The sequence below is a fragment of the Diplotaxodon limnothrissa genome, linkage group LG23 (genome assembly GCF_057381915.1).
Source record: "Diplotaxodon limnothrissa isolate DT_005_m linkage group LG23, D_limnothrissa_male_GT1.1, whole genome shotgun sequence".
NCBI classification, from domain to species: Eukaryota; Metazoa; Chordata; class Actinopteri; order Cichliformes; family Cichlidae; genus Diplotaxodon; species Diplotaxodon limnothrissa.
The window spans coordinates 14,017,832-14,041,034 of record NC_140617.1 but is presented as its reverse complement, the minus strand read 5'-3'; the positions used below and the strand labels follow the sequence as shown (position 1 = coordinate 14,041,034).

General features: G+C 40.1%; 1 protein-coding gene across 4 annotated transcripts in view; it reads left to right on the top strand.

The window, feature by feature from the left end:
- kif1aa (kinesin family member 1Aa) overlaps positions 1–23,203 on the top strand; it is a 45,166-nt gene that overhangs the window by 13,810 nt on the left and 8,153 nt on the right. Inside the window, exons 13-38 of one of the 4 annotated variants that reach the window (XM_085348395.1) lie at positions 1,295–1,333; positions 4,828–5,030; positions 6,026–6,105; positions 6,993–7,068; positions 7,692–7,771; positions 9,190–9,296; positions 9,385–9,465; positions 9,555–9,735; positions 10,718–10,790; positions 11,271–11,361; positions 11,447–11,595; positions 11,683–11,861; positions 12,187–12,324; positions 14,250–14,558; positions 17,313–17,431; positions 17,517–17,623; positions 18,411–18,540; positions 19,650–19,812; positions 19,913–20,003; positions 20,098–20,216; positions 20,320–20,375; positions 20,487–20,702; positions 22,115–22,223; positions 22,307–22,373; positions 22,650–22,734; positions 22,826–22,931. In XM_085348395.1, the coding sequence (XP_085204521.1) occupies positions 1,295–1,333; positions 4,828–5,030; positions 6,026–6,105; positions 6,993–7,068; positions 7,692–7,771; positions 9,190–9,296; positions 9,385–9,465; positions 9,555–9,735; positions 10,718–10,790; positions 11,271–11,361; positions 11,447–11,595; positions 11,683–11,861; positions 12,187–12,324; positions 14,250–14,558; positions 17,313–17,431; positions 17,517–17,623; positions 18,411–18,540; positions 19,650–19,812; positions 19,913–20,003; positions 20,098–20,216; positions 20,320–20,375; positions 20,487–20,702; positions 22,115–22,223; positions 22,307–22,373; positions 22,650–22,734; positions 22,826–22,931 (3,154 nt within the window). Of the gene's footprint in view, positions 1–1,294; positions 1,334–4,827; positions 5,031–6,025; positions 6,106–6,992; positions 7,069–7,691; positions 7,772–9,189; positions 9,297–9,381; positions 9,466–9,554; positions 9,736–10,717; positions 10,791–11,270; positions 11,362–11,446; positions 11,596–11,682; positions 11,862–12,186; positions 12,325–14,249; positions 14,559–17,312; positions 17,432–17,516; positions 17,624–18,410; positions 18,547–19,649; positions 19,813–19,912; positions 20,004–20,097; positions 20,217–20,319; positions 20,376–20,486; positions 20,703–22,114; positions 22,224–22,306; positions 22,374–22,649; positions 22,735–22,825; positions 22,932–23,203 lie in introns of all 4 variants that reach the window. The other 3 variants (XM_085348394.1, XM_085348397.1, XM_085348396.1) reach the window with 3 other exon arrangements.

The following is a 23,203-nucleotide window of genomic DNA, read 5'->3' as shown; positions in this document are numbered from 1 at the left end:
AGAGTCAGCCTCAGCTCAGCCCACTCACAAACAAATTTGTTCTCCCTGTGCTCACAGAAGCCGTGATGTACTCACAGACATGTTGATCTGTTCAAATAGGCCAAGAAGCAAATTAAGAACCAGCCAGGGCAATAAAATCAGTGGGAAGAAGTTAATGAAAATGAATAGATAGCAAGTGGTTTCAGACAGCAGTAGGACCAAACTTGGCACGAATGCATTATTCTCTCATTTGTGTCTAAAAACAGGCTGGAAAAAATGGTGTAGGCGTTGTTTCTAGCATTAGCATCTGAAGCTAACACATCATACCAGCTATGTGAGAGGAAATGTTTTGCCTCCACTCCTGTCCTTAGACAGGCAGGGTGCTCTTACATAAATAACACAGCACAAGTTATACATCTCCTTATATTGGGAAGTGAATTCATCTTGATTAGGTATCATCTCAGTAGCACTTTTTTATGTCAGAAACCATTACAGATACCACAGCCTCAGTTATCCACAAGCACCGATATCATATTCCCTTTCTTAGGCACCTGAACAGTTTATAGTGTGTTTGGTGGAACACAAAACTTTTGGATGAGCTGTACAGCAAACCATATATTTGTTCAAATCATTTAAAAATGGTTGAAAAAAACAAATATGGTCAAGAGTTCCAGCTCAGTAATGTAAAACAGCATCAGCAGGAGAATCCTAGCAGCCTGTTTGCACAAAGACACAAAGTTGAACAGTTGATTTATAGTAGAAAAATTATCTATAGAGGGTGAAACTGTTTTGTAACTGGCTGTAAACATTTTTGAATATATGAATATTTTAACATGGGATTGATTCATTTTTGGAGCCAGCCTCAGGGTGACATTAAAGGAACTGCAGTTTTTGATACTTCGTTAGAGGTTGATGCTCACTCATGACTCACCTCTCCTATGCATTAGCTTAGACTATATTACACTTGTTTTTCCCAAAATGTAATCCACTAATTTTGGTTAATTTATATAATTATATCTATATAAGTTATAAAGTATATATAATTTTGGCCAGAACATATAGTATTAGCTCATTGCGTCTCTAATCTTGATACCACTTTTACTGCAGTACTGCAAACAGATGTATTAGATGGATGTTATATTATTTTGAAACCATGCACAGTTCCTTTCCCAGAGAAAGATCAGGATTAATGTTTGGAGCGCATAGAGCATATTAAGACTGCAGTGCTCAGGTGTTCACCAATAGCTAAATGAACATTTTTACCTGTGGAGAATTTAACTAAAGGTGTTGTGCTGTCTCTTGTCTCTTCTCCCAGCATATCGAGCGTCTGGTGCTGATATCGAGGGTTTGAAATGTGTGTTCTCTGTTTCTTGCTTTCTGGCTTTGCAGCTTAGAATCGCAGCTGATTAATGTGGCAGTGTTAAAGTGGTTTTTCAATGTTCTCTGCAGCACCAAAGGAACTGTTCTGATTGTTTTACATGATTTTTAGTGAAACGCGAGAAGCTAATGTTAATGAAATACAAACAGCATGTTTTCCATCCCTATTCAGGCTTTGCTATATTATGGTGCTGTAGAGATCTGAGTATGACTTTATAGATGCACTGATAGGTCAGCGGAGCAATATAGTATGGAAGCTTGTGCACCATAATGGGATTCATTTCATCTTTAATTTCCCTGACGTAGAAATTGTGACATCCATTTCCTCTGGCAGGTCTGTGTGTGTACGACGCGCTTTATTTTTCCGGCAAGAAAACACACATATCACATAAAAAGATTTAATGACACATGCAATACAGTGCAGTAAAGAATTAAATCCCCTAATATATTCTAAGCAATATATTCACAAAGCATTTAAAAAATAGATAACGATGTAATAAAAATCTGAATAAACCTCAATAAACAAACTTAAAAGTTTGGATGTTGTGAGAAAACAGAATGCAATAATTTGCAAATCTCATAAACATATTTTTATTTTCAATTAACAAAATAAAACAGTCTAAGAAAAAGATGACCTCATCTTGAACTTGATGGCAGCAGCACAATCAAAAACGTTGGGATAGGGTGATTTCCCACTGTGTAGCATCCCCTCTGCACTCTTAACAGGAAAACGTTCCTTCCTTGTCTGATTGAGGATTATAGTCCTGTTATTAACCTGTTGCCAGTTAACCTTATTAGCAGCGATATTTCCCTTAATTTTTTCCTCTTAATTGTTTCTTCCTTCCAAATATTCTCATGAAAGAGTAAAAAGTCTCAGTTTAAATATTTAGTGTTCTGGGGTTAATGGAATATGCGTTTATGAGATTTGAAAATCATGCTGCCTTTATCTCCATTTCAAACATTATTCCAAGTGGGGGTTTTTTTGTATTTTATAATGAATAAATTAAAGAAAACGTACAGTATAGTTGGTCAATAGTAGCAATATAATTTGAACAGAAGTAAGCTATGTATTTTTAAAAATTATAGTACAGCTCAGTATGTTTATTAAGGTCTTTTTAAAGACCACACTGGCAGCAGCACATATAAAAAAATGTTTTTATCCTGTTTTAGCTATAAAGCTATATAAAAGTGGACCAGGTGATATAACACCTTTCCTGTGTTAGATCCCTAAGTTCTCAAGTTCCCTGAAAAAGGTCATTTGTAAAAAATAGAACTTTTAAGAGAAAGAAAATGTCTCTACTTTAAAAAGATATTTGGATAATTACCTTGTTACATTTCCCTTTACAGTTTACGAATCATCAGTCTGTCAACGCCTGTTGGCAGGCAGGATAACAGGGCACAGAGGAACGATAAGATGAGGGTGATGATGTAGTCTTCAGACATATAATCACTTACATAATAGTGGATCTTTTAGGTCTTCTGCACTTTTCATGCCATAGATTTTTACAGTCTTTCCATAATACACAACTTAATTAACCGCAGAGGCAATATTATGTGATCAATCTTGGCGAGCCGAAGCCTGTCCAGATGGATGGGTGTGATACACTTGGCCAGTTTATTGCTCTGTGTTGCCATAGCAGCAGCAGCAAGGTTGTTATTATTGCTTTCTGCTCAGGCCTTTCAGGTGCCACGATAAATCCAAGATAAAGCTCTGAACAGAAAAATATAAGGGGCCCTTTTTTATGTGTTACTTTAATAATAGATTTACCCAGAAATTTCATTCAAAGCTAATCAGACAAACTCATCGCTGTGTCTGATCCTCTACCAGAGAAATGGATTTCTGCTTCCATTAATTTGTTTGACATTAATAATTTCAGCAAAGCATGCTGAGCAGTAAATGCATCTTGCTGCTTTTAGATAATAATCTTAATTGAGAGTTCTGGCTTTCTAATGTTCTGTGCAGAAAATAAGACACCATTAAAAATGAGTCATCGTGTTTGCGCACACAGGCTCAGCTCACGTACTTTGTTGTTTTCCATAACTGGTGACAGTTTTTAATTTTTTGGTAGAGATGCTTGAATGGGAATTAGTAATGGAAATCTTTTCTCATGCTGCTCGAACAGTTTCTCAATGGTTCTGCATTAGGGCTGCCACAAACGATTATTTTGATAGTCGACTAGTCACCGATTATTTATGCGATTAGTCGACTAATCAGATCATCATCCACTGGACGTAAAACTACAGCTTATTGCACCAGCAGCATCTGCTCTTATATAACTATCATTAGCTTACAGCTTTAAGCTTTTAAGGTGCTAACTAAAAATAAAGACAAGATGATAGTTTATTCAATTTTAATGAAATTTGCAGATTGTTTCGGTGAAGTTTAATAAACTCCTTGCTATCTAAAATATAACAGGACAACGGAGTATATTCTCCAGCATCTCACACTTTTGATAATCAGCTGTCTGCTTGACGTTTATTCAGCTGTGTAAAAACTATAACTTTAATCTCAGACAAACCGATTTACTCAGGAACAAATAAAATACAAAAAAAAAAAGCCAAACAACAACATTTTTAATTTATCTAAGTGACTCATATATATTTAACCTGAGTAGCGAAAGACGGCGGTGGGTTTGAAAACAATTTGCCGGGAGTCCGGTGTTCTCACCGCGCTAGTGACCTAGCCCCCGGCTAGCTATCGAGCTAGTGGGTAACAGACGTCTCCGAAAACGTCGGAGCGCTTTTGAAAATATGTGGTGTCCTGATAAACTGAGCCGATATTTGAGGTTTACACAGCTACATTCTCGGCTGAAAATATGTTAAACGTTTATTTTGTGACCCAGAAAGAATAATAAGAGTAATATTAAAACTAACTAGCTGCCGCCATTGTTGGAAACTGAGCTGGGCCGCGCTATGAATTCTGGGACACAGCTGCTTCTTCTTCTTCTTCGGGGTTTAACGGCAGCTGGCATCCTTGTACATGCAGTGCTGCCATCTTCTGTTTCAGTCCGTTATTACACTCTTAAATCCTGCTATTATTCCTGCGTCTTTTGGGATCTTACAAAGCTTCAAACGACGCGTCGACTATTAAATCAGTCGTCGACGATTTTGATAGTCGACGTAATCGTGACTAGTCGACAAATCGTGGCAGCCCTATTCTGCATATCACGCTGTGCTTGAAGTTTTGTATGGTAGCTACATTTTCGTTGAGTCGTCTTGTGGCTGGATGGCCTCCTTGTTGCATCATTTGAGTTGTCTGTGGCTTTCTGCTGGTGCTGCCCTTGCTTCTGTGCTACCAGTTCAAATTTCTCTCTGTAAGTTAGATTTGTTTCAAGACACGTGTCTTCTTTCTTTTCTATTCTCTTCTCTTCCTTTTCTGTCTGCATTTCTCCGTTCTTTTACTCCCTGTTATCGATTACCCCAATCCCCGCTTCCTGTCCCCACTCCCCACGCCCCGTCCCACCCTGGCAGACATATCCGATTACAAGAACAATAACAATAAAGGCCAAGCTGTGAATCAAAGGGATGATCTCTCCACAGTGACCAATGCCATGACGGGGATGAGCCCCTCTCCATCTCTCTCAGCCTTGTCCAGTCGGGCCGGATCTATTGCCAGTCTGCACGATCGCATCATGTTCAGCCCAGGCAGCGAGGAGGCCATCGAGAGGCTGAAGGTGAGCACAAAACCCAGTTTAACCCCCACCCCAGTCTTACACAGTCAGGAAATAAAACTTCAGTGAGATTCACCAAGCATTTGTTGAGGTTCAGAGTCTTTCTAATTGTGGGCAGATTCAATAAAAAAGTTCAAAAAACCAAATTGGTCTTTTATACTTTTTGCCTTTCTGAGCATTTCCAGTAGATTATAACCAAAAACCTGATTTCCTAAAAACAAATGGGTCTTCAGAAATTCCCAGAGCCCAACAAAATGACCACCAACAGGCTTCCCACGCGCATATTTCTGACCAAAACCCAGACTAAGGCCATTACACACTGAGCATATTGTGAAAATTCTGAATTTTATCGATGCAAACACAGTACACGTTGCATTTTTGCAAAGAATTTGTGGGACGTGTACTCACAGCCCACCACAATGCAACTCAATTCATCAAAGAACAGCAGAACTGGCAACCAGTTCTATTCACAGGTTCACACCGAGCACATGTGACAGACGTGAAAAAGGCTCGAGACGCCGTGGCATCTGTCACACGTGCTCGGTGTGAACCTCATCTGTGAAGAGAATGGGGCTCCACTGGGACACCTACCAATTCTGGTGTTCCCTGGTGAATGCCAATCAAGCTTTTTATGAGCAGTGTAGTTATAATTAAAATGATGCACCAAGGAGGACAAGCAGAGCAGGGTCACCCCAGGCCCCCCTTTATCTGTGTCCCTGGCTCTTTCGGCCATTTTAATACTCAATGAAGCTCTACATTATGGCACAAAGACATTATATTCACACCCTTTTTTACATGCCAACATAAGGTCATCTAATGAAATCACAGATATGGGTCATTTAATTTCTGCTACTTAAAAAAGTAAGCAATTAAGTAAGCTAATAAAATACTGGAATTCTATTGCTTCATTGCTGAATTTGGATGTTTCTTTGCATTAAGTCCAGATATAGTTATTATTTAAATGATTATCACCACACTTTTTTATTTTTTAACGTCAGGAAACAGAGAAAATCATCGCTGAGCTCAATGAGACCTGGGAAGAGAAACTTCGCAGAACAGAAGCCATTAGAATGGAAAGGTAAGACAACCAGATGCTTAGTTTTATTTTAATTTATTTTATTGCATTGTTTAAATTCCTCTTTAAGATTAAACTTTGGAAATACTAAAGATGCCAAAACAGGAACAACATCCTAATAATTCAAGAAAAGAGAAACACAGGAGGATTACAACACACATACAAAAACTTAAATGCTGTAAGATGAGAGAGGTAATATTCAAAGGAAAAAAAGGACAATTTCCTGAATTAAAATTTCTAAATTTCCAAGATTACAGTTGTTCATTTGCAGGAAAATATATTTCTTTAAAAAACAAACTTTTTTTTGTTTTTATGAAAGTTTTATAAAAGTTTTATAAAAAATAAAGAAGTTCTCTAAGGTTAGTAGTAAATATTCAAAGTTTCAAGGACATTAAAGATATTAAAGTCAAAACCTGCAAAAACTAAAGATAAAAAAGCATAAGAAACCTTGGTGTTCTGAGATTAAAGTCACAGGCTGGATAATCTCACCTACACCACAGCGGCCATCAGGAAACGCTGTGTTAACGTTGTGATTCTGGGCTCAAATCAGGAATAACGTCATATTGCACCAAATGCAACCTACTACAGGCTAAGCTATAATCAACAAGAAAACCAAACTGATGTGGCATGTCCTCAGGTTACAGGATTGTAGAAGCAGTGACGTCTAGCTGTGGTTCTGTGATCAGATTGAGCTAATCTGGCAAAGTAACTGTTTGGCCAAAAATAAAAGCTTTCGGTGATCTGAGTATAGAGCAATTGGTGCCACTTCCAGAATAATATTGGGTCTATGCTTTATTTAGGAACATTTCTCATTGAATCAATGTTTAAAAAAAGTATATTTACATTAAAAAAAATATCTCACTTGGTATGCTGATGATATTCGTCAACAGAGAGGCCCTGCTGGCCGAAATGGGTGTAGCAATGCGAGAAGATGGTGGAACAGTTGGTGTGTTCTCTCCAAAGAAGGTAAAAGATGTATTCTACTTCTCCAAAACCACTGTGATATAATCCTTACCGCTTCGATTATTCACTGCTGTGCTTGTTTATTTACCCCCAAAGCCCACTGATAGCCCTAGAAAGCCCGAGCCCGTGTTTATCGACACAGTCGGGCTGTTTTCCCCCAACGAGGTTTGTAGCTCTGAAGTGTTTAAAGTGTCTCCTCTGATGAGTGCTCGAGCCTCGTCGAGGCAGATCAGACGAGAGTTTCACTGTTTCATTAAGTGTTATCCTAAATCTACTTCATTACTCACTTCAAACACTCCCTCACTGCACCGAAGGCAGCCATGGGTGTAAACATGGGGGAAAAGATAATAGCAGTGCCCTAATTTCAGTGATTTATGGCTGCTTGCCTGCAGCCCCAAAACATCTGACTTCATTAAACACTCCATGCTGGGACGCTGTGGGGAGTGACTGCATGGTTTTAACTATTGCTGATTGTTTGATGTTTCTTACTGGGAGAGCTTGTATTTCAGACCACCTGTTGTGCACAGCTGACATATGTTATAATGTAAATAACATATGGATGTTGAATGACTCATGCATATTGCTTACCGAAAGTTAACAGTGAAATATTCCCCGTTCTGTGTCAGACGCCTCATTTGGTGAACCTCAACGAGGACCCTCTGATGTCTGAGTGCCTGCTGTACTATATCAAAGACGGGATCACCAGGTTAGAGGCTGACATTTTACAGCGTAATAAGAGGAAGGTGGTTCTCACCCTGAGAGGACAAAACCACTGCAGGGGAGACCAGGAGAAAATGCGATGTAAACAAATGTGATTTATGTAGAAAGTAAAGTCTGCTGAAGCTGTCATGATGACCTTTATTTAATTAAAACCCCACTTGGATCCTTTTTATTATTAGATGCCTCCCATATTATTGCGAATGACTCATAAAAAGTGTGGGGTCAGCTTATGATGAGGGCACACCAGAAAAAGTTTAAGAACTGCTGTATTAGAACGATACTGATTAAAAAAAGGACATTGTTTTTATGCTAATCTAACTTCAAGAGACAACAGGCCTGCATTGTAAACATGTTCTCATCACATGGCGTCATATAATGTTGTGTCAGATGCCTGTGCCTCACTGGCACTAAATGTTCTCCGCCAGCGGCCCAAGTGTGGCTACATAGGCCACCGAGAGATAGTGATCCCCATTTAGAGACCCACATTTTCCACAGAAGGTTGGTCACAGGTTTATCAGCCAGGAGATTGTGGTTTGTCGCCCATTTTGACCCTTGTATTGTATTTAGTACTTGTTTTTTTTCACTACATACACTGATTTATATCATAAATGAATATATTCATATACATAAACTGTATATGAAAGATGGACATGCCATAAAGCTGTAATGGTTTTAATAGGCAGTAAGTGGATGAGAATTCCTGTAGTTGTTAAAAAGAAAAGGCGTATTTCTTGGTCCCTGTCCTCAGTGAACACCTTCCTGATGAGATTATGGGCTTAGATGCTAGCTTCAATTAGCCACTATGTGATTGTACTCTGTCACACTGATGTGATTTCAAAAGGAGAAGTAGCAGAAGTGTCGCTCTTCAGAAATCACCGCCTGGTTACTAAAAGAAATTCACTCAGCTTGATGTGAGCAGCTTCCTGCCAGAATTCTTTTTTTTTCTATGGATTCATCAGCCAAAGTAAAGGTATGGCTGGCTAATGATGTAGCCCAGCTAAGGAGGAGGCCATCAGTGATTACTTCCTGTGACACTGTCACCACCATGAGCCTCTTGTCACGGTGGATGGACGCGTTCTTCTGCACAGTGATACGATCTGATGGTGTAGCTTTGAACTGTTCACAGTAACGTTTGTGAATTTTTAAAGTAACCAGGTCATGATTTCCGAAAACAAACATTGTTACTGTGTTTTGGGATTGGGGTTTGGTTTCAGGTGCTTTCAGCACATCTGTATAGCCCAACAATTTAGATGAATAAAAAGCACGACATGCAGGAGGAAAAAGACTACATTTGATTTTGAGGTGAACTGTCCCTTTAAATGAAAAAGGACTAAATGTTACATAGATGAAGTGTGTTATTAACTTGCTTTTATATATATTCATACTAACTTTTATGTATTTTAGGGTCGGTCGTTTAGATGCCAGCAGTCGCCAGGATATAGTCCTCAGTGGTCACTTCATAAAGGACGAGCACTGCACCTTCACTAGTTCTACTGGCCCAATGGGAGAAAGTGAGACTTGTATCTGTGCACATCAAAGTTAAATATTGCTGTAATGTTGTCAGCAAAGCCTCATATGGAATTTTCTTTTCCTGAGCAGCAGTAATCCTTGAGCCTTGTGAAGGAGCTGAGACATACGTTAATGGAAAGAGGGTGACAGAACCCACTGTTCTGAAATCAGGTAGGTGCAACCTGTGCCATAACTAGCACAAACATTATATGCATAGATGTTGTACTTGTACTCTCTGATCTGATGTGATGCCCTTGCAGGAAATCGCATCATCCTGGGGAAGAGCCACGTCTTCCGTTTTAACCACCCTGTACAGGCCCGGGCTGACAGGGATAAGAACCCATGTGCCGAAACCCCTGTTGAGCCTGTGGACTGGGCCTTCGCTCAGAGGGAGCTGTTGGAGAAACAGGGCATTGACATGAAGCAAGAAATGGAACAGAGGTACGCCTTCAGGAATAAAGATACAGTAAAAGTCCATTTCTGGAACTTAAGGTAACAGTTAGTATAAAAAAAGGACCAGGTTTGCACCAATTCTTCTAGATTTTGCTATACCTATTGCAAGGTGCAATAAGGAAACAGTTTGTCCCAATGCACAGATAAACTGAATAAAATGTGTATTTTTATTCTTAGAGTAGATTTGAATGATTGATTGTCGTTCCTATCTTTCCTGTTTTACGTCAGAAATCAATCCCTGTCTATAAATAGTTCTGTCGTCTCCTCAGCCTGCTCATTTTTGTTTGCTCTGTTTGTTCCTGCCACATTTTTGTGCTTTGGATTACGTTGTTTCCACATGTTTTGGATCTTCTTTTTTTCTTTTGGACTTTGTTCTAATTTGGGCTCAGCAGTTAAGCTTGTGTCTTAATTTAACAGTCTTCGAGGGTACCACTCCAGAGACCCGCAGCTATTTCTAAAACTGCATTCAGTTACTTTTTAATATTTTCTGAGTCTGAGACTTCTGAGCAATTTATGAGCCAGTCTTCATGTATTAGAGAAAAAGCATCAGATAAAGCAGTGAGGTTAAAAACAGTGTAACCATGGACTCTTACATGGTGTGCATAATCTATATAGCTTTATCCCCACTGTTGCTACTGGCTGCTTTGTAACCCACCTCCAATCCAGTTCCTCATTTTCATGCTCAAATCAAAGTCATATATATCTACTGTCATTAAAGTCTGATCTTTTCTGTGCTGGGGTCCTGCATTCAGGAAAGGTGGAGAAGTCAGGACATAACTTCCATATCTCCAAATGTAGATGACTACAGATGGAGTGAGAATTTGCTTTTGTGGTCCTGTGACCGAAGTTGCCACTTTACCCAAGCCTGAGGCTTCTTTCTCAGTATCAATGGCTTAAAAACACACAGTGAGGTAGGGCATCACCCACCTACATCAAGTCTTTTTTGTTCACTTTGTTTTTTTGTCCTCAGGCTGCAGGAGCTGGAAGATCAGTATCGCAAAGAAAGAGAGGAGGCCAGCAACCTTCTAGAGCAGCAAAGACTGGTATGGTAATGAGAGTTCAGCTTTGACTGCTATCAGCAGTAATCATTAAAGTAAAACCAACAAAAAAATCTATCTGAACTGTCTTACACACAGATGTAGCTGCAGTTTGTATATTTCAGTATTGGTATCTACTGTTTATATTATATAAACTGTATTATCAGTGAGCAGATTTACAGAAAATACCAAATAAAAAAATTATGATGGTGTTTTCAGATCAAATGTGAAGCAAAGTTCACCTTACTGGAATTTCTAGGCAATTTTGCAACTCACAAATATTACTCAGCAGGAGAAAGAACCGATACCTGGGATTACATAACAGACACATTTGCACAGTATGCACAGTTGTACGCCGCGACACATTTTTCCGCGCTTTAAGTCTAAATGCAGTTTTTTGGGGCCTTTCATTTCACCAGTTATTAATGATTAATTCAACGTGAATGGCTTGTTCATGTATTTAAAACTTTAATTATAAATTATTAGGATTATGAAAGCAAGCTGGAGGCTCTTCAGAAGCAAGTGGACCGTTATAACCCAGAAGGCCCTGAAGAAGAGGAGGAACCGGAAGAAGAAGGTAAAAACAATTAATACAAAGACACATTTATAAATCTATATTAGGGATAATCATACCTTCATCGAGTCCTCTTTCTGGCCTACAGTGCAGTGGACAGAGAGGGAAAGAGAGCTGGCTGTGTGGAGTTTCCGTAAATGGCGATGCTACCAGTTCACCTCGCTGCGTGATCTCTTATGGGGAAATGCCATCTTCCTGAAGGAGGCTAATGCGATCAGTGTCGAACTTAAGAAGAAGGTTAGAAATGTCATTTAGACTGATGAATATATCCACAGGTCTACGCTGTGAAATGGCTCTTTGAGCATACTCGTTCTTCCCCTGCAGGTGCAGTTCCAGTTTGTGTTGCTGACAGACACTCTTTACTCCCCCCTGCCTCCTGACCTGTTGCCCCCAGAGGCAACTAAAGACAGAGAGAAGCGACAATTCCCACGTACTATCGTGGCAGTGGAGGTGCAAGATCAGAAGAATGGAGCAACTCACTATTGGACATTAGAAAAACTAAGGTGGCTGAACATGCACGCAAGTCTTTGATGAACAAAATCTTAAACTTATCTTGGTAATCAAAAATTCATTAAGTGTCGCACTGAAACTCTTGTTTTAGTGCTCTTCAGTTTGTAAGTCAGTTTCTTTTATTGCAAACATTCGCTTCAATAATTGCACTTCCAAATTAAAAATATCTACCAACCTAATATCGAACAGCAATAAAAAAAGAGCCATGCTTCAGTGTCTTCCTCAGTGCTATTTTATTTCTTCCAAGCTGTTTACTTTTTCTCATTAACACCCTGCTCTGTTTCTTTTTTATGTCTTCATTGTTGGTGCTTTCTGCAGGCAGAGGCTAGATCTGATGAGAGAAATGTATGATCGTGCTGCTGATGTGCCCAACAGTACTGTGGAGGACTGTGAAAATGTGATGACGGGAGGTGACCCCTTTTACGATCGCTTCCCCTGGTTCCGCCTGGTTGGCAGGTAAATACTGAGTCCAACACATCGGGACAGGAATAAGAAATACAGAGGCCAAAAAGACCAGTATTAGCCATAGCTATCAGAAATTTAGGATATAGGGAGGCTGCTGTCCACTTTTCCACTTGCAGGACGTCGTTCCTGAGAGTTAAAGTTCCAGGCACTTGGGTTGGAAATGCGGCTTTACTGTGTGTGGAGTGTACTCCGAAATGATGGGGACACCTGCATTAATTATCTGCAGTTCATTCAGTCTGGTGTCCCTACTTGTCAAACTTTGTATTTCAGCCACTATAAAACCTGCCAGTACAAACTGAAGTAACTGTATCAAATACATTTGATAACAATACATCCCAGCTAATGACAGAGCTTTCTACATCAATGGGAAAATCATCTATGCAAGATTTGAGAAAAACATTTCGTCAGCCCTCCTACTCAAAACCTGTTGTTTCTTTCTCTTCCACCTTGGCACATGGCCTCCCAGTGTCTCTCTCTCGCTCTCGCTCTCTCACTTGCACCTGTTATGTAATATTAAGCGTCTCACTCCAGCCTTTAATGTTATTCAGCTCCTGCAAGACATGGAAACATTGGAAACTGTGCCCTTGAGCTGTTCTTTTTCAGGTTTTCAATCTGTCTGTCCATATTATAAAGGTGAAAGCAGGTGTATATTTATCCAGATGCACAACATTTGATGTTTTCAATGCTTTTAATAGTTTACTGCTATTTTATACTATATCCTTTACACTTGCAGTTTAAAAAATTTAAAAAATGTAGCTGCTGTCGAGAACTGATGGGTTGAATTAATGCATAACTATATACAAGCTCACTTTGTACATATGTGGCTGATGTGATAACTCAAAGTGACTGGCCATTTTCAAATGAAATCTGTATGACGTTTAATTTCTGTCATTACCTTTAGATGCAATTAAGCAAGCCCGTGAGCAAATGATCTTATTTCACACACATAAATATTCACTGCCAAAGCTCAGTTGCAGCATATAGAGTACCATTACAGTAATCCAGTGATTGCTGGGAGTAAATCCAACTGTAACAAGTGCCTGTTAACAGGTTGGTCACCAGAATTCATTTTGTGAGCAAATATGGTGTCAAACAGCACTGTCTACAGCAGGAGTGGGGGCACTCCAGGGCTCAGTGGCCGGTGTCCTGCAGGTTATAGATATCACCCTGGGTCAACACACCTGAATCAAATGATTAGTTCATTATCAGCCTCTGGAGAACTTCAAGACATGTTGAGGAGGTAATTTAGCCATTTAAATCAGCTGTGCTGGATAAAGGACACATCTAAAACCTTGACACTGGCCCTTGAGGACTGGAGTTGGACTCCCTCGGTCTATAGAACTGAAGCTGTCATTTAAGGAGGTTCTTTGCATGTGATCCCTTAAAAAGTGATCAATCATGGGACAGAGCTCCTTTGATGATTGGCTCACTTGGCATGATTAACTTTGGTTCCTTCCCCTGCTCACTTTTTTTTAACAGTTTAGATTACAGTTACCTACAAGAGCGCGCATTCCTTGAATTGCCTTCTTTACATTTTATTCATCTTAGCCTCTTCTTTTAATACGCATGTGTAAAAATCTGTACTTAAAACAGTAAATTTGAATTCCCCTGACACTCACCAAGCAGAAACTTACATGTGCGGTTAAATCTGCGCATGAGGACTGGGCAAATTACAGTGAATACCTGTGTAGGTGAAATAATACTTGTTTTTGACATCTATATCCCACGATCAGCACAACATTTGTAGCTTTCTGCAGTCTCCCATCTGTCTTCTCTTTCTCTGCTCTTTGCTCAACACTGAAACAAACAATAAAAGCTGTTTCTGACTCAGAGGGAAGAAGGTTTTCTCCTGTGGATCAGTGCGTCCCTTCTCTCTAACTGTACTAACCTAGTTCCCATGTCTCTGGCTGCACCAGAAATCCCATTTTCAACACATGCATGAGCGAGCGCATGAGTGACCCCACCCCATCCCCGACCCTTTCCACCTCTGAAATTACTGAGCTGGCTGACTCGCAGCGGGAGGGTCGCGGGGAGGAGGAGGAGTTGGAGGATTTGGACGACCTGGACGATGATATCTTTTTGGACGACCCGAGCTCCGAGCTCGGGGTAGAGGATGATGATGATGATGATGATGATGATGATGATGAGAGAGAGCTCTGCCGAGGCTCCAGCGAAGGCCTGGATCCCTTTTACGACCGCTCACCATTATTCAGTGTAGTGGGAAGGTTGGTGAGGTTTCAGGAGCATGCTGATGGAGGAAACTAGCTCTTTCACGCTGAGATGCAAGGTCCCTTTCCCTTGGCAAACATCAGGGTAGATGGAACAGTATTCTTGGAAAAGCAGTGAATAATAGCGTGTATATCTTCACATAGCCCTCCTTGAGTTGTGGGCTGGGTATGCATAAATACACAAAATATAACCATAGTGTGCTTTGTTATTTTATGTGGCAAACATGAGGTGTGATCTTAAAGTGATTCTCTCCATAAAAATTAAAAAGCAAAGCATACCTAAGTTGATTTTTGCCAAACACCCCTGTAAGGTTATCTCTTTGTGCACCTCTGGATAGCTTCCAGCATGACAGCAATGTTTATATGACCAAGACTGTCTTTATTTGGCCCAAAACCACAGTTCAGCTTGTTCTCAGATGCCACTGGATGTTAAAGTAAAACTGTGCATTTCCAGTCAGTGCACTGTATTTTGTGAATTTGACATTTTGAAGCTACATTATTTGCATTTTGGCAGCTGCTATGTTGTTTATTTGGACCCCATAGTGATCATATCGGAGGTTGTAATGCTTGAATTCATCAAAATTGGTACAGAAATTTATTGGATGGTCTTTATCACAGAGGTCAACATTAAAATAGCATTTTAACATGGGAGTCAGTAGGGATTGACTTGCTTTTGGAATCAGGATAAGTGGTTACTAGTGGAACCGCAGGCTTGGCCCTTGGATGCTGGCTCATGTTTTCAGCCCTGCAGCATCTCCTAATCCAGGAGACTGACTTAGTTCTTGGACACTCTTCCACTGAAAAAAGCTCTTTGGTCGTTGGGTTGTAGATAGAGATCCAGCTCTCTTTATTAAGGATAATCCTGAACATGAACGTAGTGACCTAATTTTCATAAAGTCCATGGCAAATCTTCAGGTGAAAGTGGTCATCCATCAGCCATCCAAAGAGTGATTCAAATAGACGCTACACTGCCAGCACTCTAAGGTTACACAAGGAGATGACCTTGAAGGGGAAATTAGTCAAACTGAAGTCTTCTCCAAATTACTGTCCACCTCAGAGATCTGCTGGTTCAGTGTTAACACTGGCATGAAGCATTTCAGTTGGAAAGCTGCAACCGAAATTTGGAAAACAACTTTTCCTACATTTTTTTTAATTGTGGTATTTCCTTTTACTGATTTCCTTAAACACTTGCTTACACTTGCTCAAAGTCAAACCAGACCCTTTAGTGTCTTGCCTTAGCTGTCACAGTATCTCTAAATCTTGAGCTGAAAATGTTGAGTACCACACCATGCGGACACTGGAGTAGACATTTCTGGACTTTAAGGTCCATCTTTTCCTTTTTATCTTTAATCTCTCTTTCAACTAAATGCTTATTTTTCTTTGCTTTTGGAGTGGGGGTATACAGTGGCTCGATGCGTCTCACTCTTACTTAAGTTCTTCTTAAATTCAGTCCAGAGTGGGTCCATGTACGCTTCTTGTTTCTATGCAGTGCTGACGCTGAACGGCTGTTTGAGGTGTATGTCAAATCATAGTGGCTTATAAAAAAGAAAAAGGACTTTTGACTCCCCAAAGCACTGATGCAGCTCAAGAAGTAGATAGAGGTCTGATGTGCATAGTAAGAGGAACAAACAGCGAAATGTTCTCACCGTGCTGTGAAACCTGAATACAGTTGAAAGAATCTGAAAATTTTTGAGCTAAGTGGTGTTCGAACAAAGACTCAAAATCTCAAGATGAAAGAGCTGGTTTCTGCAGCAGCTGTCTCTTTTAGGCATGCCAGAGCACAAGTCTTTTCATTTTGACCTTTTTTTTTTTTTTGTCGGTTTTTACGTGAATACGTCTGATGATGAACTCGTACCCCTATTTTGTACAAATTACCACTCCGGCCCAGGAGGTGCACTTTGATTTCTGATGTCATTCGTTGGTTTTTGATGTAGCATACAGTCTATGAAGCTGTTGGCAGTTTTGATTCAAGCTGAGCCATGTTCCGTATGATGATTTCTGTTCCATTTGCTTTTGATTCCTTTTGAGTCAAAAAGTTGAAAGCATTTTTGTTCACCTTTTTTGTCCTGAGCATGCCTTATTTGCACCTCACCAATCTTGTCATAAGCCTGTCCTTTTTTACGCTGTCCACCCTTAAATGTCTATCCCTATTGGCTTGTGAAAAATGTGGATCAGTTATTCTATTATTTTTAAGAAAAGCATTTCTAATGCAGCTGTTCCCAAATTTCTATTCTCAAAGAAACATAGTCTGTAGCAAAGTGCTTTAAGTTCTCAGTTTGGCTTTATACATTATATAGAGTCATTGTCATGATAGCATGTGATCATAAAGCAATGCATTAAAATGAATTCATTGCTTACGACGAAAACATCTGCTATCCAGCAAAGTCTTGAGCTGGGTTCTAATTTTTAAAGTTAATAAAAAGAATTGAAAGTTTAGCCTTACATACATGCTCCTTAGCCTCACTATCCTTCATCAGTACAACTCAAAAGTTTAGGGTTATTGCATGTGACCCATTATTGACCTGATTATATAGTCATTATTGGATGATAAGGATAAGCCCACTCCAAAGCAATAGTAAAGGGCAGCCATGGCCGTCGCAAGAGCAGTCCCAGCTTCTGTTTGGTTGCTTTGCAGTTCTGTGTTCTGTTGTCCAGTCCAGTGATTTTTATCAAATGTGGCACGTCTCCTTGGTCTGGTTCTTGTTAATGCTTTTTTTCCCCCTTTTATTCTCTCTTTGGCTTCCCATGCAGGGCTTTTGTTTATCTGAGTAATCTGCTGTACCCGGTTCCGCTCGTCCATCGCGTGGCCATTGTCAGTGAGAAGGGAGAGGTAAAGGGCTTCCTTAGGGTGGCAGTACAGGCCATATCAGGTAAGGCTCAAATCCTCAGACTCACGATCGTTGAAGCGATTGACGGGACAAGCTGTGTGTGATTTCTGGAGGGAGTGAGGTGAAGGTTCTTTGTGTTTCCCTCCAGCTGATGAGGAGGCTCCCGACTACGGCTCCGGAGTGAGGCAGTCGGGCACTGCCAAAATCTCCTTTGAGGATCAGCAGTATGAAAAGGTAGTGAAAAACACACTATAGTTATTACAGTTAGTTTTCACAGTGTAGGATTTACTTCTGTATACAGTTGCCGTCACAATTTTTGTGATTTTAGGTGTTTACAAAAAGAGTTGAATTACACGCTGTTCTAAGGCTTCTTAACATTTGTAACATTTTTGTAGAACTCGATGTACCCTCTCAATAGATTTAGGGTTTTCTGGCCATACAAACATGCTGGTCAGTGGCTTTGACCAATCACTTATCTCGAATGTAAAGAAAGGATCCTGCCATCATACAGCGCTGTGTCACCAGTGTAGACGTTTACTTCACTCAGATGGCACCAAACTGTTACTTTTGCTAATATTCCTGCCTTCTCTCCAACTGATAGATGTATTTTGTATTTTTTTTCAATTTTAGAAGAACTTCTTTTACCATTTAAGTTTCCTTTGATGCATTTTCTGTATTTATAGAAACAGCCTCCAAGTACAAGGGCCAAACTCTGAATCATCTCCAGACCTTTTATCCACTTATTTTATGAAGAAATTACCAAGAAATAACCCATACCCGTCATTAAAATTGCCTTTGAGAGAATTCCAACTACATCTGAAATATGTGACTATATTTAGAAATGTGTTATTTCTCTACAATGAATGCAATAGTGGCGCTCAAATGAAGAGGGAAATGCAAAATAAAGCCCTCGTTATCATATACAATAAGTGAAAAATGTTTTGGTAGACAACTAAATGAGTAAATGATGTAACTGTTTAAAAATCTGAGGACTGTTCACCACTCTGCTGTGCTCCTGTAGTTCCAGTCAGAGTCCTGCTCTGTAGGACTGTCCCACACTGGGATTTCTCAGGAGGAGCTTCGGATCGTGGAGGGAGAAGGGCAGAACGCAGAAATGGGGCCGTCAGCTGATGAAGTCAACAACAACACATGTGCGGGTAATCGTATTTTACGAGTGAATGGACACATGTTCTGCGTGTTTGCTTGTGTCTGTATGTGTGTGTATGTGTGTGTGTGGTCTCCTTTTTGGCTCAGCAGACTGAAAATTCACAGGAAAGACTTTAAAAGAAATTATGTTAGATAGGCTTGGATTTAGAGGGCAGACAATGGCAAACGGTGGCTCATGTGGAAGACGTATAAATTAGCCCAAATGCTTGTCTCCAATTTCTTGGTAACTCCAGTCCATTCCTGGTCTGTTCCAGTAGAATTTATTGACAGTCAGCTCAGCATCTACCTGGAATGCAACCTACCCAACAAAAACATTAAAAAGAAGTGTCTAAACATCACTGAGATCTGTTAATGAGTAAAAATGTGAAAAACTTGTCTTTTGAAGTCTTTGAAAACACATTTCTTTACTCCTAAAGAAAATTTACTACTAAATGTGGTTGAAATCTAAAAGTGGTTGAAGTCCTCACCGACCTCCCCTCAGACAACCAGGAGATTTGAACCCAGATGCTTCTTGCTCTTTTTTTATTAACACTAATGAGATCATCTAATGGTCAGAATGATGCTGTAAAGTATTCTGCGCCAGACATTTTACAAATAAAAAAGATGCAAAAAACAATCAAAAAAGCAAAAACACCCACTAAATCTAATAAAAACACACAAAGGAGTAAAAGGAGAGGCCTTTTTAAACAGCAGGGATTTATATAACATCCATACAGTGTTATACAATCTTGCAGTGTCTTTCACCTCACGTACATGTATGCAGTATTTACCAAAGTCAAAGTGTAGAATGAACAGTGTCTGAATTTCTTGATCAATAAAATAGATCACTCTAAGTAGATTGATGATTTATTCATTGCCTTTAGATCAAAAAACTAGAATATCAACACTGAAAAGTCAAGACCCTTGCTACTGGGAAACCTTTAGGTTGTCCAATATCCTCGAATAACAAAGCTTAATCTTTAAAAATTAAACATGAAGGTCACGCCCACCAACCAGATTTAGGTTAGGAAAGAACTTTCATGGATGTCTAGTCTAGTTTCCAACCTGCGTTTATTTTTCTTTTTTCCTTTTTCTTTTTTGTGGTTCCTTGCAGCTGGATCAGATGAGGTGGAGAATCCACTGAAGCCTGGTCTGGATGGAGCACTCGATACAACTCTGGAACATCTCAGGATCGGTAATATTTTTACCTTCAGAGTGACTGTCCTGCAGGCCTCCAGCATCTCTGCGGAATATGCCGACATCTTCTGCCAGTTCAAGTAAATTGCTCTTCACAATATTTCCGCTGGAGATTTGTGATCGTTGGTGTTCTTTTTACTGTTTTACATGCAAACTTTGCATTGATTACTTTGTCTTTAGCTTCATCCACCGCCATGATGAGGCCTTCTCCACTGAACCCCTAAAAAACACAGGCCGCGGCCCTCCTCTCGGCTTCTACCATGTGCAGAACGTAAGAAGAGTCGGCTTGTGTCCTGCACAGCTTTATGCATTGTTCTGTATTTAAGAGTTTAGGCACTAAAATGGACTGTTTTTTGTTTTTGTAGATTGCTGTTGAGGTTACTAGATCATTCGTGGACTACATCAAGACTCAGCCAATTGTGTTTGAAGTCTTTGGCCACTACCAGAAGCAGCCTTTTCTTCCTCTTTGTAAAGATGTCATGAGGTACTGTGTTTGCTTATAGCATTTACTGCATTTATACACATACTATGATGAATATGCTTGCAATTCTTTATATTCATACGTAACTGTGTGTTGTGACACCCAGTCCACTACGCCCCTGCAGGAGACAGTTTCCACGAGTGATGCCTCTCTCCAAACCAGGTAAATAAGATGCTCTGCTCGTGTCTTATCATTTATTTTTGTTGTATTGCTGTGGTACTCGTCTGCTTGCAAGTCGTATCATCTCAGCTTCATGTTGTTGGGTGCGAGCAGTGGATCCTGACGCCTCGTCGGACCGGGAGAAATCGCTGGAGCTCATCCGATACTTGGTCCCAGATGTGTTCAATGGGTCACTGGTGGACTCGCTGTCAGGCCACGCTCTGTCTGCCGCTGGCTTAGCTGCTTCCTTCCTGCTGGAAGGAAACGAGCAAGCTCAGCTGCCAGCTCCACCCATCTCTATCTGTTCAGTTATTAAAGCTCAGAAGCCGGGTTGGTCACTGATCGGTCAGATCCAAGAGAATCCTGCAAGTGGAAACCCTTTTTTATATCGAGTGTTTTTCTTGGTGTGACTTAAATGAGCCAAGTGCATTTTAAAAGCACTAAAAGTATCTCTTCCAGCTCTAAGGTTTTGTGACTGAGTCGCCTCATAGATGAAGCACTAACACAAATATTCAGTGTCAGTTACTAGTTGCTACTTGCTGTGTAGTAAAACTCAAGTTAATCGATATAAAAGGGGAGTTTTCATGTGTCAGGATTCTGCAGTTGGATTGGCTCTCTTGTACTGTGTGTTCACTGTTATGTGGTGCGTTCTCCTTGCAGTTCCCTCTTTGAGCTCCTCTTGATTGGATCACAGTGCCTTTCTTCTATATTAGTCTGCCACGAATGAAACTCTCTCCGATGGGAATGTTCACTATAATGTACATTGTGGTGCATATGCATGTATAACACACCTGAGATTTATCAATCCCTGGGAGTAAATTCACATGTTATAATAGGAAAGCAATCAATCCAAGGAGGTAGAAAACAAACAGATGAAGAATTAAATGCAGCAAAAAGGCAACCATTTTACAGGCTACAAATTTGTCTCACCTACTTTTAACCTGTAACAGTACAGATATTTAAAGCAGTATATGTCTATCTGTAGTGTCACATCAGTTTTGAGCTGGCTACATTTTTAAAAACATTTTAATGAACAGCTAAAAACTAAAACCTGAACAATATTGGTGTTAGTTATCCACCAGATTGTTATTTCAGTTATTCCATTGGCTAAGAATTATATTGCATCTCTAAAAGTGACACTTGAAGCACCTTTAATATATATAAATACATAGTAACTCCCACAATGCATCACATTATACTGTATTTATTCTTATAAAATTGATTTCTGCTTCAGCTTGGGACAAATTTAAGGGATGCATGGATTTTTTTTCTTTACCTCTGAACTGCTTTTGGGCACCAGTGGAAATTAAAGGATTTCTTTAACTCTTAGTCAGTCTTATTAACATTATAGACTTACTGTACAAAAATGTTACTATTATCCATCAGGCGACCAAGCTTTTATAGAGATTAAGATGTCTGGCATTGTAAATATCCCCACTTGGTCACCTGAACGTTAAAGTGCTTTATAAAGACATACATATGCATTCTCTCACCTAAAGGATGGTTCAGACTTTTATTTCTTTACACAGAGCGATCGAAAATGTGCTAAATGAAAAAAAAGCTTCTTGTACAGTACTGAGTGGGTGCTCCTTCCCTGAATCACTGATTTCCTTTCTTCTCCCGTTTCTCTTTCCTTTGTAGGGTAGGTAGCTGTTCTCCCCGCTGTTAGCTGCTAGCCTGCACTAGGTTTACCCCTATTGTGCCTTCTTGTATAATCCTCTTTCTAATCTTTTTCAACGCAGTACCTGCCACCAAACTGACGGCCATGACCCGTCCACAGGCAGGACCCTGTCACTGTAAATATGACCTCATGGTTTTCTTCGAGATCTGCGAGCTGGAGGCGAACGGGGAGTGAGTATCCCGAGTCAGCAGAAAATTGGGAGAATTTGATGGGCCACAGAAATCTCTGAGACTCTCTTTTTTCTGTCATTCAGCTACATCCCTGCAGTAGTGGACCACAGAGGAGGAATGCCCTGCCATGGCACATTTCTTCTGCACCAGGTATCTTAGTCAGGCTGGGAGCAAATATGTTGCAGTCAAATCAACTGTCATCAAAGGATCTTTTATGCCTGAAGATATTCGCATTTGCCCTCTCATAGCTCTGCTCTGAGAGGGCAAATGCAATTCTACCCAGAATGACGCACATCAAAATCGTCTCCAATTTGGTCTTAGTAATTGTAGACAGCCTGTTCAGTGGATGTGTCACGCTCTGCAACCTTTGAAAAATGTCTTAAAAGCATATTCTGTGTGCTCACTCTATCTTTGTTCCTTCTTCAGGGCCTCCAGAGGAGAATCACCGTTACTATTGTACATGAATCTGGAAATGACATAGAATGGAAGGAAGTCCGTGAGCTTGTTGTGGGTAAGACTGATGTTCAGCTTCTCTAAAGCTGAATACATTTTACCAATAGTCTGTATGAGCTGTTCTCACTGAGGCATTTCTGCTTTCCCAGGACGTCTGCGCAACACGCCCGAATCTGATGAGACCATCATTGATCCTAATATTCTATCTCTCAACATTTTATCTGTTGGATATGTCAGGCCCCTGCACGATGACAGGTATGTACTATGCTTAATGTTTGAAGCAAATATTTTTCATTTAAATAGCAAACTACTGTGTTCCCATAGCTTTTTGAATTATATGGCAGCTCAGCTGAATTTGGAAACCACTTTACGGTTCTGATGTTTGTGAGTCTTATCTGAGAGTGCGCGTTACTGCTGCGGCAGCTCCTGCACTGGAACACGACACACGGCAAATGCATGGCACATATGGGGTGACCAGGTGTCCTCAAACTTCATTTTATTAACCCGTTCTCCCACATTTTGATTAG